The 26104-nt window shown below is 47.7% G+C and overlaps 2 protein-coding genes across 11 annotated transcripts in view; one reads left to right on the top strand and one right to left on the bottom strand.

Moving 5' to 3' along the window:
- The first annotated feature begins 2703 nt into the window (after positions 1-2703).
- Positions 2704-24213, top strand: Atp1b1 (ATPase Na+/K+ transporting subunit beta 1). Its single transcript, XM_021157238.2, has 6 exons — positions 2704-3293; positions 7400-7528; positions 17942-18097; positions 19650-19834; positions 21928-22011; positions 22814-24213. Exons 1-6 carry the CDS (start codon positions 3197-3199, stop codon positions 23075-23077), a joined length of 915 nt encoding a protein of 304 aa, XP_021012897.1. The 5' UTR covers positions 2704-3196; the 3' UTR covers positions 23078-24213.
- The window catches only part of Nme7 (NME/NM23 family member 7), a 123381-nt gene continuing 121299 nt past the window's right edge, over positions 24023-26104 (bottom strand). For all 10 annotated transcript variants that reach the window (XM_029483004.1, XM_029483015.1, XM_021157201.2 and 7 more), the window contains one exon: positions 24023-24308. In XM_029483004.1, coding sequence (XP_029338864.1) covers positions 24276-24308 — 33 coding nt within the window. In that variant the 3' untranslated portion in view covers positions 24023-24275. The remainder of the gene's footprint in view (positions 24309-26104) is intronic.

Raw genomic sequence — 26104 nt, 5'->3', positions numbered from 1 at the left:
GACATTATGTGCTTGAGTTATTCATTACTTGAGTTAGCCGAGGTCATAGAGCAGGAAGCACGTTGGGAAGAGAGGGAAAAGGTGGCATTGAGGGTGGGGAATTAGTCAGGGTGACCTTCCAGGTGAGCTCAGAGTCCCAGTTAAGTATCACAGTAAGATGGTCAGTCATAAAGTCATACCAATAGCCTCAAGGTTAGGCAAGGTCACGTGGAAGGAATTATAGTTAAGCTAGCTACTTAATAGCTCCTGCTATGCACCAGGCACTGTGCTTAACACTTTCCCACATCCTTCTTTTAATCCTGGCTACAATGTATCGCTCTAATTTTACAGCTCTGGGAACAGCCCTGGGAACAGCCCTGGAGAACAAGTGCCTTGACCAAAGTGGAGAAGCTGGCGGACCTGGAAGAGGGGAATGTGAATACCTCTCTGTCTCGTCTTTCCCAGGGCTGCTCTAGATGGGAAGATGGTGAAATGCATAAGACAGCTCCAGATTGTGGAGACTGGCTGGGCAGGTGGAGCTTGAGGTGAGCCAGGGACAGAAATGGGTCCCACATAAGTGGGCTGAGATCATGTTCTCCCAAGGCAACACTAGCTCTGGTGGGAACAGGGATGATTCTAAGGAACCTAAAGGGAGATGCTACGATGGCCCTGCATGCCTGACCGGCGCAGAGCTGAGGAACTCACCTGAGAAGGGGAGAAATCTACCCAAGGAAGACCAGGCAAGGGCAAGAAAGCAAGCAAGCTTGTCTCCTACTCCCCACTCCCAGTATACCTGGCATTTATCATACAAGTTGGCAGCTAAGGGGCAGCACTTTTTCTTTTCTTTCTTTCTTTTTTTTTTTAATAGTAAAGGAAGTTCTGATTTAAAACCTGCCACGATGAACTGTTTGCAAACTGTTCTGGGGGTTTGAGGTACACTGGCTATGAGGAATGGTCACCGCAACAGTCTTAAGAGTCCTCTTACTCGCTTTTCTTTCTTCCTCAGATGTGTAATCCTCCTGCCTATCTCCAGACTGGGATTATAGGCAGAAACCATCAAACTCCAGCCAAGTCTCATCCCTCTTGAGGCTACTTACACCCTACTTATTCCTTAAGTTTTGTTTTTTTTCCCTGATTCTGCCCACGGGGTTTCCTCCCTCATATATATATATATATATACACACATATATATGTGTATATATATATATATATATATATATATATCTCCCAGTGGTCTGGTCTGCTGGAATCCCCTCCACAATGTAAGTTCTGCCTAGAGACAGTGGCATCAAATCTACAGGCACAGTCTCTTCCAATAGCTTACCAACCACAAACTTGGGTTTTTTCCAAAATAAACGCTGCAGGGGCAAAGCAGAGTGACTTCTTTCTCAACAAGCTGCTCTCACAGTTGTCCTTGACACAGTGGGTCGGCAGCCCCTGTGGACTCCATGAGACTCAGTTGCTACGTCTCCCCTGAATTTTGGGTATTTTTAGGTTTTCTTCAGTCTTGCAAGTGGGATTAATGAGAAAAAGCTCATTTTTGCATCCCTTCGGTTTTGTTCTTGGGCCTACAAGATTGACCTTGAAAATGGCAGGGTGCCTTGGGAACCCATCTCTGTGTTGGGAAGGTCTTTGATAAGAAGCTAGCTCTTTGCACGACTGGCCAGGTCGCTCCAGGGACAGGCTTTTCTGCAGCCACTGCAGAAGCCTCGCCATGTTTTCTGCTGTGTCATCACCATAAGAGCTGTGTGGGAAGCTGTTCAGGGGCTCGGTGGATGAAAATAAGGGTGGATTTTCAGCCAATAAGGATGGAAAGACTGGGAAGCTGGTCATGTTCAACACTGCGCTCTGCGACATCTTGACATGTGAGCTGGGTCTTCCCAAGTGCTCTATCATTCCAAGAATTCTACAGTATAGGGTAGGGGTGCCCTCAGTGAGACAGAACAGTAAGCCAATGGGAATACCAGCCACAGACCTGGGCCAGGAGAGTCTTAGGTGGCTGGGTCACGTGCATAAATTGTTCCCCGGGGTCTAGACTGGCAGGAGCCACAACCGGTTCCCAGCTACAGCCCAGGGTGGGTTTGGCAATTGTCCGGATTGAGGTGGTTCAGGCCGCCCACAAGAAGCACAGACCAGGAGTCAGGAACTGAGGCTGCCCGCTGGGCTGGCCTGCAGAAGAGGGACGGGCCGGAACTGCAACCGCAGTGGCAGAGAGTGCGAGGGGGCGGCAGGTGCATAAGCAGAGAGGCGGAGCAGAGCTGGGCAGAGTCACTAGCGTCCTGGAGTGACCTTCCCCCACCTGGCCATGGCCTAGGGGAGGTGGACCTGCAGTAAACCCCAACCAGTACGAAGGGGTAAGACCAGTACGAAGGTGTTGAGGTCTCCGAGGTTCCCAGAGAGCGATGCAGGTGCAGGCCACAGCATTGGCGCGCGGGGGCCGGGAGGACGAGGAGGATTGTCCAGGCACAGCTCGGGGCGGAGAGAGGGCCAGCAGAGCTGCGGGAGCAGTACTCACCGGCCCCCAGTCCCTCTCCGCACCCCTGCTGCGGTGCCAGCCCCTCTAGCCTTGCGGGCTCCTTTGTGCCGGCCCCGCGCCCGCCCCTTCGGGGGCTCAGGCCCCGCCTTCTCGGCGCTGGCGATTGGCCTGCCGTGCCGCCGGTAGGCGGGGCTACGGATGGTGGAGGCGCGGTATATAGTAAAGGTAGGGCGTGCGCCCTCAGCCAATTTCTCGGCTCCTGGCCTGCGCGCCCGTGTGCCGAGCCCGCGCTCCATTCCGCTCGTCCTTCCCGGTGACTTTCCCTCCTTGTCCCTGGTCCATCTCGCCAGAGGTCACAGCAGGCAGAGTGGTGCAGCTACAGCTTGAAGCAGCAGCTGCGGGGTTCGCTGAGCCCCCCGGAAGGCGATCAGAGTGCGGGGAGAGCCCGAGAGCGGCCGCGCGCCCACCTCTAGGTGCGGGGCTCGGAGCCGCCCAGCCCGCGCGCGCCCTCCTCCCTCGTCCCTCCTCCCTCCGCCCCCGCCGCACCTCCCCCTCCTCCCGCTCTGCCTAGGCTGCTCCGCGGCGCGCCTCGCACTCGGAGAGCCGCAGCGGCAGCGGCGCGTCTCGTTTTCGGAGACAGAGCCGGGCCGCGGGGACACCGAGCAGCCGCCGCGAGGACGCCCAGGGCGCGCGCCGCACTCGCCCTCCCTCGGCCTCGGCCGCCACTGCTGAGCAGACACCATGGCCCGCGGAAAAGCTAAGGAGGAAGGCAGCTGGAAGAAATTCATCTGGAACTCGGAGAAGAAGGAGTTTTTGGGCAGGACCGGTGGTAGTTGGTGTAAGTACGCGCTCCGCGGCTCTGCGGTCGGCGCCTTGGCTTTTCTTAGGAGGCGCATCTGTACGCGAGCACTGCGGACAGTTCGGAGCCCGCGGGGGCTGTCCAGGGTGTTAGGGAGTGGGTGGTAGGAGCTGCTAGGAGCGTGCGGGCCTGGGCTTGGCATCCAGTGACAAATGTGGGGGTCCCCAGGATGCGCTTCGGGTGGGGAGCTGGAGCTAGGGTTTTGGGTATGGTAGGGATCTTCGTTTCCTAAGCCCTTCCTCCTGGGAAATTCGGTCAGGTTCCAGGAGACTATGTATGTGCCCTCCCTCTCCATCTCCCAAGACCTTAGAAAAATGAGATTTGGGGCCGTGAGCAGAACTCACGAGCGTACCTGTTCTAATGCAGACGATGCTGCGATAGATAGCATCATTCTTCCAGTCTAGAAATGTATCTAGAATGGAGAGGAACGGAGAGAAGAAATGCATCCACACTGCAGTCCTCACACATTGCAGTCATCACAGCCCAGAAATGGCCCAGTGAGCTCCATTCATGGCTCGTGTTTAAGCCTTGGCTAGACATGGTGTTTTTAAGCTCTTCATGATACAAACGAAGAAACAGGTTATATTAGAGCATTTCATGCAGCCTGTTGCTTCCTTGGCTGGAATCCCCCTCATACCCCATTGAAAATTGGATGCCGTGTTTGTTTTTTACCTCTTTACACTGGAAAGGTGCTAGGTTTTTTTTTTTAAAGGTCATTTTGAAGGGCATAGTTGTAGACAAATCCATGAGTCGTGACTGCGGAAGGGAGGGAGGGAACTCCCCTCTGCTGCATCACTGCCCCCTCCTTCTCCAGTATCACCATCACCACCAGCTCCTCTACCTTCTTTCTCGCCTCCTTCCCCCTCCCACCCCTATAGCAGCAGCATTGCAGGAACTAAGGGAACCCTGAAAACTAACGAAGTGATGCAGCGTTCCTGTGTGGGGAGGGTCTATGGAAATAGACTGGAGAATGAGTCAGGGAAAAGAGCGCTTGGCTGACATTTTGAAAAGGAAGAAGCTGGGATGTATGATATTTTTTTCCCCCTAAAGAAAAAAAATGCAGTTAGGGAGCCTCTCAAAAATAAAGGGTTAATAATGCATCATTCTTCAAGGTTAGTGAAGGTGAAGCCTCGTTCATTCCACGTTATTACCAGGGAGCATAGGCATCCCTGAGCCATGGGAAAATGGAGTCTTAAATGGATGGCTTTTTATTTCGCCTTATATTCCATTTTATTTGTGGAGACTGTCCTTCCATGGGAGTATGCCTGTAGCATACCCGTGTTTCTGTAACGTGGAAGGAGAGACCTGAAGAGATGTGAGGTTTGTAAAGGATGACCAGCCAGGGCTATTTCCTAGCAACTCTTTGTAACTCAGCTAGGAGGCCTAGGAGGTGCACTGCGGAATTGGCCCCTCCTCCGAGGTTGGCTAGGGCTGCTTTCCCTGGTGGTCTGGCCCCTGCAGCAGCATCACAGGACCAAGGGGGTGGCACTGACGCCAGGGACCTTGTGAAATTTGCCCTCTAGTGTTTTTCCACTTCTTAAAACATCTTTCTTTTCCTCATTCCAATCTCACACTCCTTCTTTGAATAATATTTGCTTTAGAGGGTAAGGAAGGCAGTATGGAACAGTTTGTTCTTTAAAGCTACATTTAATGGGACAGCCCTTCTGTATCAGAAAGGGAGAGAGAATGAGCCTGTGTGGTCTTGAGGGTCACATCCAGCAAGGTAGTGATACCCACGGACTTAGGAAGCAGCCATCGCAACTCATCTTCCATTTTGTGGGTGCTGAGCTCAAAACCCAGTTTGTGTTTTGTGCAATCCTATCTTGTGCCCCTTTCACAATGTAAGAAATGACAGAGAAGTTCCTATGTCATAGAGAGAGATGCCCCCTTTCCAGCACTGGGCCCAACATGGATGCCCTTGGGACCAGGGCACGATGCCCTTGGCTCCGTTTTGCTTATAGGTAGATTTTTCACCAAGATGGACGGCAGGAGGCTCGAGCCTGTCACCTGCTGGAGAGATCACAACTTACAAATCACTTTGTGCTTTCTACCTTTTCATTAAGTTTATCCATGTGTTGGTAGGTTTTTATATTTGCCATTGGTTTTCCAGGTCACTTTATAAAACCCTATTTTTGGCATTTTAAAGGATATATATATATATATATATATATATAGGCAAAATTCCTCATGTTCCTTGTTCTTTAATTATAGAAGGAAATGAAAATTTGTTTTAAAGAATACAAAATGCCTCCAAAGCCGATAACCCAGCCCCCAACATCATGTCACCCAGCTGGTTGGTGGCACTAACCTAGTCTTTGTTTGTATCTGTTTCTCTGTGCCACTGGTAGTCTTGGTCTTGGGGAGGCCATGGCCCGAGCTCACTAGACATGCGTGCTGCGCTCTGTCTAACCAAACGACTTTACTGCAGTGACAGGTTTACCAAGTCCGTGGGAAGCAGCCACACAATCCCTCACCCGGCTTTGGTATTCTGGGCGCAGAGTGGAAAGGGTGTATATGTTCTTGAGCTTAATCATTGCGCTTGTAAAATGACTAATTTTTCCATCCATTTTGTCTTTTAAACAGTAGCCTCAGTCCTGTGCCTTCTTAGGTTAGGATTAGCTACCCGGAGTCCAGGATATGAGCAGAAAGGTTGTGGTTGTTAGCGGAGGCAAATGTGGCTAAGCTGAGAGCACCCAGGGTGGCACTGGAAGGGCAACAGGACAAGACAGCAGCCGAGAAGCCAGGCTCTCCAGGGGCTCTCTCGCTCACCGACTGGGTTATACCAACTCTGTACCTCTTCGCTGGAAAAAATTTTCCAGATCCCTTGACGTCACAGGCTTGCCATTAGCCTACCGCTGCCTGGATACCAAACGCAGCACTTAACCCTTGCCCTGCCAGGAGGAAGGGACAGAATGGGGGCTGTGGTTCTAGATGATGCAGCCTCCTCCCTTCTCATCTTTGCTTTTATCTTTAGGTAGGGGAGACAAGGGATAAGGTTCAGCATTTTGTGTGGGATTTTATGTGTGTTCTGGTTCGTTTCAATAGCTCCAGAACACTGCTGTCTTGAAGTATGGATTCTTGAGGGGAAAGTTGGTGTTTTTCCATGTATGGAGAGGGCTGTGTGCCTCATTTCCACAGCTTGTGTGCCCACTTCATTCCTGGCCCCCTACCAGCATGTACACATATGCCTTTTCAATAATCCCTTCACCCTGTAGCGTTTTTTTTTTTTTCAGAGACCCTTTAGGAGGAACCTGTGTCCCCCCTCCCCTCCTTGCAGTCATGTTTCTGATAACCTTACAGATCTATTGCTTCCACTTTTCCCTTCTAGATGTGTTGTTTGACTGGCTCAGGACAGCCAGGCAATGCCTAGTACAGCCTGTTACTAGGCTGCTAATCAGGGAGATAATCCTTGTATACCAGTAACTGATAGCCTTATTCCAGTCTACCGCTTCACGGTGGTTCAGGGTGGTTTTTGTTTGTTTGCTTGCTTGCTTGCTTTTTTTATTTTTAAAGTTTATTTGTGGCTATTTCAGCCTGCCTTCTGTTAACTGTGAGGAAAAGAAAAATGTAGCTTACACAAGCAGTCCTTACTTACTCTGCTGGTCAGATGATAAGGTAAAAATGGCAGCCATTTGTACCATCGGGTTTCCTTTGTATATTTGGTTGGTTCCAGTTGCCACCCTGTGTCCTTGAAGAAAAAGATAGTGCTTTGTAGACAGAGTGACTTGATAAAGAGAGCTCCACCTGTATTTCTTAGCCTTTAGCCCCACAGGATGTGGGGTACCAGCAAGCAAGCGATGCCCCTGAGGGAACACACTTCCGAATGTCAGATGCATTGCATAAGCATTCGAATGCAGCTGCTGGTTTGCTACTGATTTTCTTTTCAGAAAAGGAAGTGACTTCCTGTTAGCCCTTCAGCCACCTTAGGCATTTCTCCACCTGTGCCTTCCAAAAAAGTGTGCCTCCCTCTTTTGATTACTAAGAGAAACAGGCTAAAGAATAGGGAAGGAGGCCTTTGGGAAGGCCGGGATTTGATTCCGAGCCTGTGACTACATCACAGCCATCTCTGTCTGTTCTCCCCACAGTTAAGATCCTTCTGTTCTACGTGATATTTTATGGCTGCCTGGCTGGCATCTTCATTGGGACCATCCAAGTGATGCTGCTTACCATCAGTGAACTGAAACCCACATACCAGGACCGAGTGGCCCCGCCAGGTAAAACTCAGGGAGTGGCTTCTCCAGAGATAAAAGGGTTCCACATCCGGAGAGAAGACACCTTCAGAAAACCTTTGTAGTAGAGCTTCAAACTAAGCATGGGGGAGGACTCAGGACCTCTGCTGCAGCCATGGCTGCTGCCCGCATTGCGGCTGAGCTCCAGATGGCTGGCCGCAGATGTCTGTCTTATACAGTTCTGGGGTGAAGGGGGTGCACGCAGCCCCACTGTGTGATGGAGCACATCAGGTCCCCTCGGGGCTTCATTCTCCTTGGCCTTAACACTCAAGTGCTTTGTCAGCTGGTTCATTCTAGGGCCGTTCTGGCTCTAACACATGTATTTTTTCACTTGTGATAAATCCTTCAAATAATCGTGCCCACAGAGAGGAACCATGAATTCAGGGGTCCATTTTCTCTCTTGCTGATTTGACCTTGAACACAAACACCCTCTATGCTTATCTCAGTAGGCCCCTGAGGGTTTTGTGGGCTCTCTTTCCAGTTTGGCTGTCTCTGTTCTCTCTAAAAACTTCATCAGGAAAAATAGATCTTCATAGAAGAGGGAATCCCCCATTTGCCTCCTCTGCATGGAGGACAGCTGGGAGAGGAATGGGGTTCGTGCTGCATAACTTTCAGTTCTCACCCTATAAATGACCTTGAGGTTGCAGTGGGTGGGGGTAGGGTAGCAGTGTGTCTTCTGTGGGCAAGACTTTGGCTGGCTTCAGTTTGGATACAGCCATCTGTAGGTGACAGTCTTGGGGGCCTGTGCAAGCCCTGAGCAGTCCCTGTTGCAGACATGTCTCGCACTTCTCCTTGGGTACAAGGAAGAAGAACTGCAGAATGAGCAGGTTGCAAACAGTGTCTCACAGTACTAAGTCAACAGTCCTCGGGCACAAGGCAAAACCCAGGATATTTTCAGATACACTTAGGTGGGAAGTGAGAAAAGAGTACGTGTAAGTATATGCAGTGACTCGACCTGCTTCATGATGCACGGATGCCTGCAGCTCTTCTGTACCAAAAGGTGGGTCTTAGGAAAGGTGGAACAAAGCGAGGTTCCAATGTGCTGAGAACTTTAGGATCTTCAGTGTTTTGCGTGGGATCCTGTGGTTATAAGGCTTGTCTTCCATGGCCTCTTCTGCCAGCATAAGTAGTCATAGTAATTTGTACAGAGCTCTTATTTTTATGTTTTGTCAATAAGTGGTTCTTTAGTCATGATTCTGTTTTATTTCTTTTTTAAGAGTTATTTATTTTATTTATATGAGTACACTGTAGCTGTCTTCAGACACACCAGAAGAGGGCATCAGACCCTATTACAGATGGTTTTGAACCACCATGTGGTTGCTGGGAATTGAACTCAGGACCTCTGGAAGAGTGGTCAGTGCTCTTAACCGCTGAGCCATCTCACCAGGCCATAACTCTGTTTTATAGTAACTTAAACTTGAAGCAAAGATGACCAGCATAGTCAACTTTATTTGGGGGGCAGGGACGGGACTATAAACTTTGGAAAAATAAGTCATTTATTTATTTAGTTAGTTTTTGATTTTTTGAGACAGGGTTTCCCTGTGTAGCACTGGCTGTCCTGGAACTCACTCTGTAGAGGGGCTGGCCTTGAACAAACAAACTCAGATCCATCTGCAAGATTCTGCCTCCCAAGTTCTGGGATTAATGATGTGTGCCACTACACATGGCAGAAATAATGAAATGACATTTAAAACATTGTTTTCCAGATGCTTTGATGAAAAGAAACTTTACCTTCCAAAATAAATAGTCCAAGGGACCGATGCTGAGTAAGGATTTGTAGCTGACCTTGCCCTGCTTGTCTGAGGTGCTCGGTCCCCTCCCCCATCCCGTCTCCCTCTTTTCTTCCCAGCCTTTCCTATGAGCACCTATATTTAGTGCTTGCAGCAGTTGGACTGACCTGACAAACCCTCACTTCTCCAAAGAATGTGAGTGGCTCATCTTGGAAATATGCATTCCTGTCCTTTGGTCTGAGTCACAGGCGAAGTTGTCAGTCCTTCACCTTCCCAGGCATCTCCTCTGTGGGTTTTTAATCTTAGTGACTTCTGTCTCTGTCTGTCCTTAGCTTTTACTTTAGTAGCAGAGTCTACACACCACCCTGCCCTAACCCTGTGGGTTTTTCTCTACCTCTCCTGACACTTTTTCAAACATGATGGTGGCTTTGAATCAGGGCAGTAGAGCCCTGGCTGGTAAAAAACACAGCTGCTGGACAGCCCTGAGCACTCTGCCCCCCAGGGACCCTAGCTGGACCCCCATCTCTCAGAACAGATGTTGAGAATGTGTCCTTGGAAGGTATTGATGATGCATTAACCTGCAGACTGAATAAATGTGTGGAAGTCATTCTGATCATCTTTTGGCTTCCATTTAATTAATGTCTCCAAGCCTACATTTTTGTCTTGAGTAAAGAGAGAGTTCTCAGTCAGGTGTACAAGGGAAGTGTGTAAGACCATAGCACTTAAAGATACTAGGGCTCATGGTGTGCTTTCCTCTGACCTTGGGGCATGAACACAAACATGGCGGCCAGTCAGCTTTGGTATGCGTTTTTACACATTGAAGTACCTTGTAACTAGATCTCTTCCAAATAGTGGGGGGAGGAAGCAGGCCGGGCGGGGGCAGATACAACTGTGGCAATCCTGCCCTGCTATAATTGTGTAGGTTGTATAATGAATAAGCTCCTAGGCCAAATGGGAAAGTCATAGACAGAGGGGAAAGATACAAAATGGGAGGGAAACTGGAGGACCAACCAGTCACGTGATTTCTGGACTCTGAGCAGTAGCTGCTGTTCCTTCTAAGGTCCTACCCCTGTGGTTGTTAGAACTAAGCTGCTCACTCCACCCAGAGAGTAAAGTCTTGAATGAGATGTTGACACACATTATTAAATAGCCCTTTTTTGTAGCTCAAAAGAAAAAAAAAACACCATTTCTAACTTTCTGTTCCCTTAACGTAATCAGCATTAAAGCAGTGTTCAAAGCTCAAAGCTATTAGACAGGGCTTCCTGAAATTCTGTCAGCCTAAGAAGGGAGAGCAGGGACTTTGAAGTTGATTCCATCCCCCACCACGTTCACCACTGACCACACCAAACCTCAGTGTCATTGTGAGGCATATCCTGTGATGATTAGATAGGAGATCTATGCAGAGTGTTAGTACTCAGCAGAGGTAAACTAAATATGGCTGTTGGCAGCAGCCTTCGTCCTTTCTGTCTCTCCTTCCAGTAGAAGCAGAAGGCTCTGATTTCCAGACAGCCAGCTTTGGGTGATGGCGATGCTAACCATCCTCATCAGACCTAAGTTTCATGGTGTCAGTCCACCCTTAGTTTTCCCTGAAGCGGATTTGGGTATCAGTGGATTAGAACACATTTGGAGAGAGCCTCTGGTGAATCTGAATGCCACAGTAGCCAGCTCCCCTCTTCCATACCTGCACCTGCCGGCTAGCATTTGAGCTTTTGTCCAGAGGAGAAGCTCTTGGAGGGTTCACTGCGGCAGTGTCACCTCACAGCTGAATCTCTGAGAGACATTGCCATTTGCTGTGCTGCAGAGAGTCAAGCCTGGGTCACGTGTCCAAGCATCCGTGTACTCCACATGCACTCACACTCCTACTCACCAGGCCTTGCTCACCTGGTGGCCTGCCCAGTGGTGTAATGGAAAAGTCTCTTTCCTGGGCTGTGTCACCCATCCCCCACCCCAGGTTATACTAGCAACTGTGCAGTGAATTCGAAGGTCATGTGTGTCATGCGGAGTCCTCAGAGTTCGTTCCCATCTGGCTTGCTTCCTGGAGCAAAGGTAGGCTTTGTATTCTCTGTTCTTCCTCTTAACGTTGTGAGAGGCTCCTTGTTTTATTCGTAAAGGTGGCTCAGTGAGGAGAGAACTCAGTTTAAAAGGGTCAGACTCTTGGCACCTGGGTACCCAGAACTGAGGCAGAAGGTTGGGTGGATGAACATGAGCAGGAGCAGCCATTCAAGTTTCATCTTGTGGGTGGAACATAACTAAACCATATGAGGGCACAGCCATCACAGCCCACCCCTCAGCATGCTTCACGCTCAGAAAAACCGTTTTCAAACTACAAGATGATTGGCTCTCTCCGATATCAGCTTCTCCTTGTGATTTGGAGAAACTGTACCTTAAGAGTGTTAGGGGCGTTTATTTTATTTTATTTTATTTTTACCATTTCCTGTCAGTCAGTTCTTGTGTGAATGCCACAAGCCTGAAGTGACACTGACGTATCTGCCCTTTTCCTCCATGGTCACTTGCATCCCTTGTTAGCTCCTCTTAGCAGATGTCCTACCTCTGCTTACTTGTCTTAAAATGAGTAAAACCCACTTTTCTGCAGTTCTGGGCTGACCTGAAACTTGTGGCAATCCTCCTGCCTCTCAGCTGATACATTTGGGTTTGATTTCTGCTCACTCTTCCCACCCTCCCATGGATCCTGCCAACCTGTTACCAAAGGAGATAGCCCAAGTAGTTTATTTCTAAAGTCTTCTAGGTATGCAGGGAGCCCAGTGATTAACATAAAATATTTTTGGAAAGCCAGGTATGGAATGTCTTCGTGTCTTTAAGCCCGGTACTCATGAGGCCGAGAGGCAGGAGGATTGCCACAAGTTTCGGGTCAGCCCAGAACTGCAGAAAAGTGGGTTTTACTCATTTGAAGACAAGTAAGCAGAGGTAGGACATCTGCTAAGAGGAGCTAACAAGGGATGCAAGTGACCATGGAGGAAAAGGGCAGATACGTCAGTGTCACTTCAGGCTTGTGGCATTCACACAAGAAGAGAGCTCCACCCTGGGAAACTGCTACAAGGTTAAAGTGGCCACTTCTCTTTAAAGTACTTCAGCTCTGGGACCCTGTGCTCACACCTTCATTTCTGCTGATGTAGAATCAGACAGGAGAGGACAGGCCATTGGCCACTGAGGGCTCTCATGCAGAAGTTGCCACTGGACGTTGACCAGACTCCAGAGAGGCTTGGACAATGAAGGGCATCTAATGATGTATTATTACCCAATAGCTTCTGACCAGGAGAGTACCCCACATCATTCAGGGATAGGCCCCTAGAGTACTATCCATACTAAGGTGTCAGATTTCAGGGTGTTAGTTACTTAGCCAATGCTGGGTTTTGGCATTTGACAAGTCAAGTATACACTTGTTCTTTGTTTGACCTTGGCAAAACAAAAAATGAACAAACAAAAAACCATGCTGTAAAATGCCCAGAGCTTGTCTATGTCTTCCCCTTCATAAAGAAGTAGTAGCGTCCTTGTTTGGGGAATAAACACAACCATGGAGCTAGCCAAAACATCACGCTCAATATGAAACTCTATTTTTAAATGATATAACGTCCACACTAAGTTATTCCTCCTCAACATCTGACGTTGGATATGCAGCTTCTGAGAAGACTCCAGATGGTTATTCTGAAATACTGGAGGACCTGGGAGCAGAGTTTGTGGCATTTGGTTTAGACTGGGCAAATTTCTACACACCAAGGGTGGTTAACCAGCTAAGTAGACTGTAGAAAACAGGTGAGCTATTCATCCAAGACTTTTCAGAGGGAGCAGGCTTGAGGTATCTGGGTGTACCTAGGCTATAGATGGGCCTGTGGCCTCAAGGCAGGCCATTTATTTCCAGCTAACTGGGCCTCCAGTCACATGCTAACCCTGAGGCAAAAGGTAAGTGGGAGGGGACTGGTTCCCAGAATTCTGTTAGGTTAGTCCATTATAATCCCACAGATAAAATAATAAATAAAAATAAAGCACCTAGGTTGTTCAGATTGACACTTAAAGGGAGGTACTCTTCCAAATGTAATTGTAAAGGCACATGTGCTATAAGCCATTGTCACTCCTGTTTCTTTGTAACTGGAAAGCACTTTCACCCTGGAATGGATAGGAGACATGCTCATGGGAACGTTTCTCTTAGCTTCCGGCGCCCTTGGAGGTTTCTGTGGAAGATGACACCTGTATGAAGAGTATTTGGCTTTGACTCATCAGAAGTATCATATCGAATGACAGGTCCAAGCAGTGGCCCTCTGGGAGCTTTGGGATTCACTGGGGAAACTGGTACAAGGTTAAAATGGCCACTTCTCCTTAAAGGACTTCAGCTCAGGGAGCAGACTGAGAAATCACAAACCTGCTACATTATAGACCTAACTGGAAACAAAATGGCGGTTAATGAAAAGCCTCTTTTATTTTTGTCTTCTTCTGTTCATCCCAGCTAAGGTGAGCACCCACTAATGCCTGAAGTGGGGGCGTTTGCCTCCTTTGTTTCATAGGAGGTAGAGTCAGGAGAGGCAGGTGCATCTGGAAAGGGCAAGTGTTAAGTCAGAGGCGTGTGTGTGTGTGTGTGTGTGTGTGTGTGTGTGTCTGTCTGTCTGTCTGTCTGTCTGTGTGTGTGTGTGTGTGTGTGGTTGGTTTTTTGAGACGAGGTTTCTCTGTGTAGACCTGGCTGTCTTGCACCTCTGTAGATCAGGCTGGCCCTGAGCTCAGATTCACCTGCCTCTGCTCCTGGGCTCTGGGACTATGGATTGTGTTACCACCACCTAGCAAAGCCAGAGGTTTTTGTTTTTGTTTTTACATAATCCAGATCTCAATGTATAGCTGAAGTACTTGAATGGACCCCAAATTAACATTATTCAAATTATTGTTTCAGTCCCCTTAGGTGACTTTGCTAGGTAGCAACAGGACTAGTTTTTGCGGTGGTGGCAAAGCAAGGCTTTATTGAGCTTCACCTCCTTAGTGGACATTTAGGCGCTGAGAACAGTCAGGAGGCAAGATGTGCTTCAGGGCCTGTGGTTTGGATGTTCTGCTCTGACCTCTGGGGGTTAGCACTGAGGTAGGGCTCGCCCTTATTCAGTTATTACTAACAGCTTTAGGGGTGGGCAACGAGAAGCCAGAAGCCAAAAGCTCCTGTAGGTGTCCCAGCTGGCAAAGGCAGCAGTTGGCGAGTTGGGGGCATAGGGGTAGGTATGTGAGCTATGGAAGTGGTGGGAATCGGTGTGGTTCCAGCGTTTGGTTTCGTTATTTATTTGCTTTGACTGGAGGAGGATGGTACTGATGACACGTCATGCTTATGGGTCAGTGGTGCCACCACAGTAACTACACATCGTTTTCACAGGTCAGATGGCAGGCAGTGGGCAGTGACTCACCTGTTCATAAGTGAGGCTGGCATAGACATCTGGGTGAACCTGAGGTCCTGAAAAACAAGGACTGAGTTACAGGAACTCATATTTGGGGGAGGGGTCTGGCACATGTCACTCTGTCTCTCTTAATGGAGACCTCTTGGAGTAGTGAGAGAATGACAAGGACTCTGTAATCCCATGGTCCTGTGTTCTTCTGAGAAGTGGCATCGCTGTACCTCATATAGACAACTAAGAAACGGCCCCTGGAAGAGACTACAGAGGGACAGCTGGAGAGTGAGAGGCAGTGGGGAATTCCAAATGATGCCAGGGCAGAAGGGACAGTGACATGGGCGAACCTGCTTTGCCACCTGGGTCCTACCTTGTTTATTTTCAGTGTGAACCTAAGGTCACTTTAGTGGGAGCAGCTTGTCTGTCAGACTCCCAGGGTTGGGGCTTTGCTGTATCTCCTGCTCAGCTGGGGACCATAGCTTGCACTGCTGTTACTTAGCACGCTGGTGGCCATTGCTGGTGGCTGCAGTCTCTTTTCTCCTGGCTTCCCTCCTTTCTGTAAAGTAGGTAGGACTACTCCTAGCCTTCTGACATCCAACCCCTTTCATTTCTTCCCCCTTCCAGCTGCCTCCACCCTCCTCCTGGGCCCTGGAAGCTGAGTAGCCCTGTGGTAACCCTGGGCACATAGTTCTACCCTTTCTTTGTCCAGTTCTGCCTGACAAATTCACAGGCACTTGTTCTTGGCTCTTAGGCATGACTAACCCCTCAAGAGTCCACTTTCTCAGGATCCCAGGGCTATTGTAGAAAAACTCCCCCCATTCTCCTGACTTTCTATTCTCTAGCATTGGCCTGTGCCCTTCACTTCCCCAGGGTCAGGCCAGTCACTTTGACTTACGTCTTGTTTACAACTCGACCTAGGCGTGGGTGGCCCTCTACCTGCCTACCCCATTTGTTTCGGCCCTGTCCCCTTGCTGTCCCATGCTGACCGCTGCTGTTCTTGCCCTCGATGGCTTTCTCCTTGTAGAGGTCAGTGGTTGTTGCTGCTTTGCTTTATAGCACAATGGCAAGTCACAGGACCAGCCTCCCATGTAATGTAAAAAAAGAAAAATGTCTAGAATATATTGAGATTGATTTAGACATGAAAAGAATATTTTCTGATTTAGGAGCTCTTACAGAAGGTTTAATCAAGCCAGGTGTGGTGGCGCACACCTTTGATCCCAGTGCTGGGGAGGCAGAGGCAGGTGGGTTTCTGTGAGTTCCAGGCCAGCCTGATCTACAGAGAGAGTTCCAGGACAGCCAAGGCTACACAGAGGAACCTTGTCTTGAACAATGGGGTGGTATGGTGGGGGAGAATGTTTAAACATAGCACCCTTCCTTTATTTCAAGCTGCAGAATTTATGAGCTAATTCTGAAACGGCGGCATTCCTTTCCCCCGTGTCCTTTAGGCTTTGTTGTTTGCCTTTTCACGAAGATTCCTTACATTATTAAAAAACTTACTGTTATCTGAGGTGCAGTGTTTACGTGCCATGGTACACACACGTGCAGGTCAGAGGACAACTTTGTGGAGTCAGTTTCCCCTTTCTCCCTTTATGTGTGTCCCAGGGATCCAGTCACATCAGTAGGCTTGAACAGCGAGTGCTTTCCCTGCAGAGCAACCTCACCCACCCACCTCCCAAGATCCATCGTTGTTTGTTTGGTGTGAGACAAAGTCTCACTGTGTAGCCCTGGCTGGCCTAGAACTTGTTCCAGGCCGGCCTGGAACATACAGGAATCCATGAGTGCTGGAATTTAAGACCTCTGGCACCGTGCTGCCCAAGAAGGTGCTTATCGTCTGTCTTGACCTTGTCATCTTGAGCACTCCTCTTCCCACCTCTACTCCTGCTTCCTCATCTTCATCTCCATCCCTTCTGCCATCCTTCTGCATGGCTGTTCACCGAGCTCCTGCAGTTGGGCCATGTAGCAACTATTGAAGCTCAAGGCAGTCCTTACTAGAAAAACTAACAGCTATGGCCTGTAACTTGTGTTGAAGGCTTGTTCTCTAGTGCCACACATGGCACTGATAAATAATTAACTGAGTTGGCTGTGCATCCACTTGAATTATGCCATTGTTCGCACCGATGTCACCACTATTAAATGCTGATTCTCCAGGGCAGTGCTTCTAAACCAAGGGTGCTTTGGGCTTAGAGGTAATGCCCAGGTAGGTCTGGAAAGGATCCTGTGAGGCTACCTGTTTTGAGGAGAATGGTGTGGGTGCCCCCACCTGCCAGGAGGAGTCGGAAGGAGGTCAGGTATAGCTCCTGACTAGCAGGCCCCTGACAACAAGTGAGGATGTCAGATGTCACAACAGAAAACACAGGATAGTTGGTTACCTAGAAATCTGTTACACAGGAGTGTTTATTCCTACTAAAGAATTGTCTCGTGTTTATTTGGAACGGGAATGTAATTGGCTATCTTTATCTGTCAGTTCTGGGATGGAATGCCATTGTTATTGCCTTTCCAACTTACTGCCCTGGATCTGGTGCTGTTGTGTAGTGTAGACCAAGAGCCCGTTTAGAAAACACTACGAGGGCAGAGGCTTCTGGATGTGAGAGACTAACAACAGAGAGGGCAAACCCACATCACTTGTCTTGAATGTCACTCTGACAGAGCTGACATGCTCAGACATCTGTACTGGCAACTGCATATATATCTTGAACCCCCCCCCCTCCCCCAGAAGCTGAAAGAATCAATCCTAGGTTACAAGAGCCAAAGGATTGTCTCTGTGGGGCAGTGTTGAGGTTAGAGAGACTGAGATTCTAACTAACTCTTTGACATGGAACATGGGGCAGGTGTCGGCTCCACACTTCCGTGCTATTATTGACTGGAAATCACCTGTACAGCGGCTGCTAGCAACACAGCTTTAAACGTGATTGCATCGGAGGGCACTGGAGAGCCACAGGCCTTGGAGAACTGCACAGCTGGGTTGGGATTCTGGTTCTACTGCTTTCTTACCCCTCGGACAGAACACTGTGCCTTTCACTGCAAGTGGTATTCTCGTTCATAAAACAGGTTAATGCTACTGTGACGTGTTGCCAAGGAAACTGGATGACATTTGATATTACATCACTATCGTTACAGTTAGATACCTAATCTAAATGCCATCGGATTGAATTCACCAGGGGAGTGGGGATTTAATCCATTCCATGAGCCAAGTGGGGGCGAGGGAAGCGTGTTTGTGCAGGGAACACCTGCTTTTGACGCCTCCTGGTTGCCTTCCTACTAATAATGACTGTCTTTCTGACTCTTCCCTGGTGTAGGATTGACACAGATTCCCCAGATCCAGAAGACTGAAATCTCCTTCCGTCCTAATGACCCCAAGAGCTACGAGGCCTATGTGCTAAACATCATCAGGTTCCTGGAAAAGTACAAGGATTCAGCCCAGAAGGATGACATGATTTTCGAGGACTGTGGCAGTAAGTGACTGACTCACGGATGGATGCCCATGGTCCCACTATTGAGAAGGACGAGTTGTCATTTGGCTCCGTTGCTTTAGTAGTTTAAAGGCAATGTCACGGAATTCTTGTTAGAATTTACACAAGGTTTTCACCTTACTTCATGATGATGAAAAAGGGACGAATGATAAGCAAGGAGAAATCATGAAGGAGAAATGAGTTAATGAAATATCCATTATGACAAGAATAGCCATACATAATGTCTTAGCCAGGGTTTCTATTCCTGCACAAACATCATGACCAAGAAGCAAGTTGGGGAAGAGAGGGTTTATTCAGCTTACACTTCCACATTGCTGTTCATCACCAAAGGAAGTCAGGACTGGAACTCAAGCAGGTCAGGAAGCAGGAGCTGGTGCAGAGGCCATGGAAGGATGTTCTTTACTGGCTTGCTTCCCCTGGCTTGCTCAGCCTGCTCTCTTATAGAATCCAAGACTACCAGCCCAGAGATGGCACCACACACAAGGGACTCTCCCCCCTTGATCACTAATTGAGGAAATGCCTTACAGTTGGATCTCATGGAGGCATTTCCTCAACTGAAGCTCCTTTCTCTGTGATAACTCCAGCTGTGTCAAGTTGACACAAAACTAGCCAGTACACATAATATATATCAAATATACAACAGAGTATATGCATTGCTTTTCTGCAGCCTGACTTAAAATTCTATGTTCATTTCACTTTTCTCTGGCTTTTTACGTGAAGTGTGAAGAACATTTCCCAGTTGAATCAGTGCTTGTCATGAGAGGAGAATGTACAGCTTCCAAAGACAAAACTGATGACTTCCGTCTTCTCTTTGACCATTTCCCCTCCGATTGGAGGCGTAGCTCCAGAAAATTCTGACCCAAACCTTCCAGCTCGAAAGTATTGACAACCTTTTAAATTCATGTCCTTGTTGTAATGTCCCTGTTTCTGAGCATCGCTGTGTGGGTCTGTGAAAGTGGTGCTGCTGCTGGTGCTGAAGTTACGGTCTGCTTTCCCTCAGCCCTAAGTAGCTAGGCGATCCATTAGAGCAGTGGCTCTAAACCGGAGGCTCTCGGCCCCTTGGGGTGGAACGTCTCTTTCCACAGGGTGGCCTAAGACCACTGGGAAACAGATATTTACATTATGATTCATAACAGCAAAATTACAGTTGTAAAGTAGCAGTGAAAATAACGTTATGGTTGGGGGTCACCACAGCATGAGGAACTATGTGATAGGGTCATAGCACATTAGGAAAGCTAAGAATCACTGCCTTAGAACAAGAGAAAGACCAGGCAAGCCTCAGTTGCTGCTGTCCATGAAGCACAGCTGGTGAGCAGGTTAGCTTTGGGGTCATGCATCAGTGACCGCCTCTGCTAATACATCTTTATCTTTTGAAGAGAGCAGACAGCTTGTGGGAAGTCCTTGTCTAGCGCAGACCTCACTCACGTAGCCCTGTCTTCAGTGGGAAATAAGGAACAAGAAGTTCTTTTCTTTCTTCATGGTGCAGAGCCGAACGGTTGGTGCACGCACGCTATGGATGTGTTTGTGCTTTCAGATGTTCCCAGTGAACCCAAGGAACGGGGCGACATCAATCACGAACGAGGAGAGCGGAAGGTGTGCAGGTTCAAGCTTGACTGGCTGGGGAACTGCTCCGGTCTCAATGATGAATCTTACGGCTACAGAGAGGGGAAGCCCTGCATCATTATCAAGCTCAACCGAGTGCTGGGCTTCAAACCGAAGGCAAGCACCACCGTTTTACAGTCTCACATTTGGGGGCCTAGCTGATGTTTCAGAACATGCTCACTGGGACTTGTGAAGTGCAGTCCATCAGGACTGTAACCCCAGGCTTAGCCTCAGACACTTTGAGCCAAGGCTGGCCTTATTACGCTCCCCATCCTCCTAGCCCCGTCTCCCCAGTGATGTGACTGTGGTGTGCTCACTGCTTCGTGTCCAAATCAGAGAGTTCTTTTCCCACGTGAGGGTTTCCTGGTTGTGTGCTACTTTTGGCTTGGGTCCTTAAAGGAGCAACAAGGATATTTCAGAAATGCTGTCTGTTGATCAGAAAGAAGTTTTTTTTCCCCGAGTGATGATTTCATTACCAAGCCCAGAACCTACCATGGTCTCTGCCCTTTGATAACCACACAGTTTCTAACAAGTGACCATTACTTGATCAGCAAGTTGTTACTGTTCACCATTTTGTAAGAAATTCTTTACAGAAAACTAGTGGTGTTGTCTCAGCTTTTCTGAACGGTTATTTCTCAGACCATGAATGAAGCGATGCCGTCCTTCCATAGGCGTGGCTTTGGTCTGCAGGGCCCCAAGGCTGACGTGAGCTGCTCAGTCTCCCCTGCATGTCGGTTTGTTTCCGTGATATTTGCTACCCCAAAGGAAGTCAAATCAAAAGGTGGATTTTCTTTTTCTTTTTGTGAGCTACGGAATCTCTATGTAGGCAGCCCTGGCTGTCCTGGAACTCTTCAGACTAGGGTGGCCTTGAACTCACAGAGATCCACCTGCCCGAGTGCTGGGATTAAAAGATGTGTGCCACCAACACCAGCAGGAATAGTTAGTTACCTTAAAGAATGCATCAACGCTCCTTTATGCAACCAGAGACAGGAACAAGTTGTCAGTGGCTGGCTGGCTGGCTGGCTGGCTGCTTGTCTTGAAGGATCTCTTGCGAATGTTAGTGTACCTTTCAACAGATTTTTATCTTCCCACAGAGACAAGCATGCAATGGGAAGTACTGTGGTTAGGACCACTACCCCTCGCTTGTACTTGACACTCACACGGCTAGGGTAATCTAGCAACAGGAGGAACTGCTGTGGTTTCTGAAGGAAGCCTGAAGCCAGTTTCTGCCCTCCCGGCCATTTGCTTTTAATACGGCTCATCACTTTCAGTGGCACCTGTGTCACAGAGCCACAGCCTGGCCCACTGTGTGAGTTCTGTCTTCTACATCTGTATGTCCTGTTCTGTGACGGACATTGACTCCTTCAATATTTTGGTCCCCAGTTAATACATTGCTGCTTTTCGTTTATCCCTCCTACCCAAATCCCCTGCTAGTTTGTCAGTGGGATCGGGTTTTTTGTTAGAGTGCTGTGACTCATTGGTGTGCCTGGTTCCTGTCTTCGGAGGACAGATTCTGACCACCTCTTTGATCAATAAGTGTTTTCTCTTCTAAGTTTTCAAGGTAGAAGTATTGGTAGCAGAAAGCCCCTTAAAAGAGTCAAATCTAGACACACACACACGCAAGCACCCTCTATGTCTTAGGTCCAGGCTCAGATGCAGGGCTAACCTGAGTAAGCACATGGCTGCTCTCCAGCAATCCATATTCATCAGCCTTTGGAGCTAGATGGGCCAGGGATGGAGGAGGAAGGCTGTGCATTTGGCTGTAACTGTTGTTTTTCAGACTGCCCCCAGTCTTAGCGGAGGACGAAAGCCTGTTTGAAGACAGCATTGTCGAGGAAAAGCCCGACATATTTACCCATGGCTCAGTATACAAGTCCAGCTCTTGCACTAGAGGTGCACTGGACTCCATGTGGTGACTGCCATCTTAGCAGGCACCCAGTTAGCTTCTCATTGTCCCGAGTCAGGTTTACAGTAGGCTAGCGCTGTGTTAGCTACAGAAGTAGGCTGTGTCACAGCTCGTTTGTAGCGCTCATTTCAAACAGATCTAAGTTGTCTCAGATTGACAAGGTGGATCACGCATCTGCTTCCCTGACGTGTCTTATTATTTCAGCAGCTTACTGTCAACAACGTGCATTTCTTTGGACTACAGCTGAGTTTTAGTTTTCAGAAAAAAAGTATCTTTTGCTGACCAGTGTGGGTTTTCCTTTTAGCCTCCCAAGAACGAATCCTTGGAGACTTACCCACTGATGATGAAGTATAATCCAAATGTCCTGCCTGTTCAGTGCACTGGCAAGGTGAGAACACATCCGGGGCTACTGAGGGTGGGAGGGGAAGTGGGGCGGGGCGAGAGAGTGGGTGAGACTCCTCGCAGTTAGAGGGACAGTTTTAATACAAGGAACTGCTTTTGGGCATTAGGCTCCCAAGATGAATCGGAACTATACAAGCTAAAGGGACAGAACCGTAACTAATAAAACCAAGTTTGTTTACTGGCACAAGAAACACTGGAATCTAAATATCTGAATTTAATGTAATAGAATGTGGGTTTATGGACCTGCAGAGGTGAGCTAGCCCACAGCATGTGCTAAATTCTGGGGCCAACTTTCTTTTTTTTACTCTTAATGAATGCTAAAAATGAGTGCTATGGTACCAAGCCAAGAGATGGATGTAAGAAATAAGGGGCAAATATGTAAGTCTTCGGAGAGATTGTCACTGAACACTGTCCATAAGGAGACAAGCCAGGGGTTCTTCTCCCTGTTGGCCTTCCTGCGAGGCTGAGCCAGCTTAGAGAAACACTTACTTGGTCTCTGCCTCAGTGCCTCCATTTGCAGAGCCCCCTTTTGTGAGAGCCCCTTTTTGTGAATGCTTCGTGGCTGCTTTCTGCTAGAACCGACCTTCATCCTGTGGTGTCACCTATCCATGCCACCCACTGCTTGATAGGCTTAGCTTGAGAGGTTTGAGGTAGGCACGCCACAGGGTGGGCTGTTTTCCTCTACTGCAGCCTCTGGTGGGGTTGAGAGTCTCGCTCGTCAGAGCAAGACGAGACCCATGATGCATGTGTGCCCTTAAAATTAAATTTCATGTCCTTTTGGTTTCCAGAGAGATGAAGATAAGGATAAAGTCGGGAACATAGAGTACTTTGGGATGGGCGGATACTACGGCTTCCCTCTGCAGTATTATCCCTACTATGGCAAACTCCTGCAGCCTAAGTACCTGCAGCCCCTGCTGGCTGTGCAGTTCACCAACCTCACCTTGGACACTGAAATCCGCGTCGAGTGTAAGGCGTATGGTGAGAACATTGGGTACAGTGAGAAAGACCGTTTTCAGGGACGCTTTGATGTAAAAATTGAAATTAAGAGCTGATCACAAGCACAAATCTTTCCCACTAGCCATTTAATAAGTTAAAAAAAGATACACAAACCTACTAGTCTTGAACAAACTGTCATACGTATGGGACCTACACTTAATCTCTATGCTTTACACTAGCTTCTGCATTTAATAGGTTAGAATGTAAATTTAAAGTGTAGCAATAGCAACAAAATATTTATTCTACTGTAAATGACAAAAGAAAAATAAAAATTGAGCCTTGGGACGTGCCCATTTTTACTGTAAATTAGATTCCATAACTGACTTGTAGTGAGCAGTGTTCTGGCCCCTAAGTATTGCCGCCTTGTCTATTTTATTTAGTGTACAGTACTATAGGTGCGCACTCTGGTCATTTTTCAAGCCATGTTTTATCATATCTGTTTTCTACTTTACGTGAGCAAGGTTTGCTGTCCAAGGTGTAAATACTCAGCGGGAATAAAACTGGCATGGTACTTTTTCCTTTCTTTCTTATTTTCTTGGCTCTGAAGTTTCAAAGGTAACGGCCCATCGATGAGCATTTTTAACACACTCCATAGTCTCTTCCTGTGGTATCAGGTCTTTATTATTATTTTTTTTCTTTATTTCCTGGGGCTGGGGGGTGGGCTGTCATGGGGGAACTGCCCTTTAAATTTTAAGTGACAGTACAGAAAAATCAAGGTGATGGGTTGTGTTGTGCTCTGTGTCCTCCAGTGTGTTCTGCTGCTGTGTCTGCGACTGGGCTCTGCCTGTCACTGTGGCCAGTGATGGGGCTACCGGTTAGTTTGCTTATTGGTCCATTTCCTTTTCCTTCTTTCCTTTCTCTGGAGGCATCATGTGCTGGTGCTGTGTCTTTATGAATGTTTTGACCATTTTCATGGTGGAAGAATTTTATATTTATGCAGTTGTACAATTTTATTTTTTTCTGCAAGAAAAAGTGTAATGTATGAAATAAAACCAAAGTCACTTGTTTGAAAATAAAAATCTTTATTTTGAACTTTATAAAAAGCAATGCAGTACCCCATAGACTGGTGTTAAGTGTTGTCTACAGTGCAAATCCATGTTCTAGCATATGTAATAATTGCCAGGAGTACAGTGCTCTTGTTGATCTTGTGTCAGTCAGGTTAACACAACGGACAATAAAAGAATGAACACATTCCTCACGTGTGTGACTCGCTTGTCTGGGCGTCTCAGTCTGTGTCGTCTTTACTCTAGAGGGCTAATTATCCAAGATCTTGAAGAAATACTGGACCTGAAAGGCAAGCACAGTCTGTCATTAGCTACAGGCAGGTCTGGGCTCTCCCACCTGCCACCTGCTAAGAGGATGGAGGACCCACGGGACCTGGATACACATCTCGTCCCCAAGAGATGACCGAGTTAACAAGAGGCAGAAAGGAAGGCGGTGGCTTGTTTTTAGAAGTGTTCTACAGTGCTGTTCCACTCAGTGAACACAGGAAATCTTGACTCCTGTGTCAATACATAGCTCAACAAAGTGTTCGCTGAGTGTGTGTGTGTGTGTGTGTATAAATGTTTCTATTGGTTAAATTAAATTTTAGGTTTGAGACTCAGAGAATTAAATGTGTGCATCTTACTCTGGTTCATGATTTCGCTTAAGTACTTTCTTGGCCATATTTAATAAATGGTCTTAGTGTCAGAAAAGACAAAAAAAATTACACTTCCTGGTATAACGGAGTTGAAGATAGGGTATTGCCAACAAGGGGATGTGCAAATGAGAATGATAGTGACATATGGACCTGGAAACCTTGCAGAAGGCCTGGGTAACCACAGCTCAGCTGCATTCCTTCCTACCTTCAGGCTACTGAGAATGCAGGTCCACGCCAGCTGACCCTGAAAGACTAGAGCCAGTTTACAAACACTAGTAACAGAGTGAGTTCCCACCTATTGTTCCATAGTAAAAATCCCCATTTGTTTCTCTCCGTGTGGCATAGCACACCTGGGATCCCAGAACTCCAGAGTCAGAGGAAGACCTTGTCTCACCATGCAGCAGCAAATCACGGATGACAGATGAACAGCAAAGGAACTGGCCCTCCATGTGACATGAAGGAACAAAAGAGCTTTGTTGAGCAGCCTGGTTGCCGAATTTTACGGGTTTTAGGAATTTTCCTTAATTACCGGGGAACTGGCAAAATTCATAAATGGTATCCTCAGTATGAAAGTGGGTTTCTCAAAAAATCAGCCATACATTTATGGGAACAGGGGTGTCACTCCAGTGAAGAGGACGGTTTATTTTATTGAATCAGCTCGTTTTCAGATCAGGTCTCCCCATGTAACCTTGGCTGTACTGGGGCTTGATAGGTAGGTGCTGGGATTGGGTGTGTGCCACCAGAACTTGATACAGTTCATCTTTTCTTAGGCTGTGAATAAATTATGTTCATGATGATTGAATAAGAAGGGGAGTGGAGTTAGGGATCTCATGAAAAAATTTAAACTGGAGGACAATTTACAGTTTTAAAGCTATTCAAGGGTCACAGACTTAGTGAGACAAACCTACTGGTTTCACAGACCCTGTGTCCCCAATGCTCTTGAACTGCTGCACAGGCACACAGCAATTTACCTATTACTTCCTTCCAGTTTCTCTCCCAATCTTGTTTCCCACAACCTCTCCAGCACTCCCCACCTGGGATGCTCAACACAGTAGCAGCTAGGAGACTTTCGAATGTCCTTGGCATTGTTTGACTTAACATCCACTTGACTGCCCATTATATACCTACTTTATCAAGCATCCTTTCAGCTAGAACTGGGTCAAGCCTCCAAAGCATAAGCCCCTCTGCAGCAATGCATTAGTATTAAGTGCTTGCATATTCAAGGCATTTTTCCTTCCATACACTCATTGTAGATTTTTTTCATGTCCACATTTGTGTATTCTAACCACTTCTTGGGTGTGTGCAGAGAGAGCCACCACCTACCTCCTATAAATAGCATGATTGTTCTGTTTGTGTAGATCCAGTCAGTCAAACACAAAAAGAAGGGATCGAGGTTTTCAAAGGCAGTGTTAATCAAAGAGAGGCCGGCACTGAAATAGTAAGG

The sequence above is a fragment of the Mus caroli genome, chromosome 1 (genome assembly GCF_900094665.2).
Source record: "Mus caroli chromosome 1, CAROLI_EIJ_v1.1, whole genome shotgun sequence".
In the NCBI taxonomy this organism is placed as follows: Eukaryota; Metazoa; Chordata; class Mammalia; order Rodentia; family Muridae; genus Mus; species Mus caroli.
The sequence above is the reverse complement of the archived record's forward strand: the minus strand, read 5'-3'. Positions and strand labels throughout refer to the sequence as shown.

Excerpts from the sequence above, each read along its gene's own strand:
- Atp1b1 (XM_021157238.2), top strand. The coding sequence starts at position 3,197 with ATGGCCCGCGGAAAAGCTAAGGAGGAAGGCAGCTGGAAGAAATTCATC. Across the intron at positions 3,294-7,399 it reads CAGGACCGGTGGTAGTTGGT|TTAAGATCCTTCTGTTCTAC; the intron begins GTAAGTACGCGC and ends TTCTCCCCACAG. Across the intron at positions 7,529-17,941 it reads GGACCGAGTGGCCCCGCCAG|GATTGACACAGATTCCCCAG; the intron begins GTAAAACTCAGG and ends TCCCTGGTGTAG.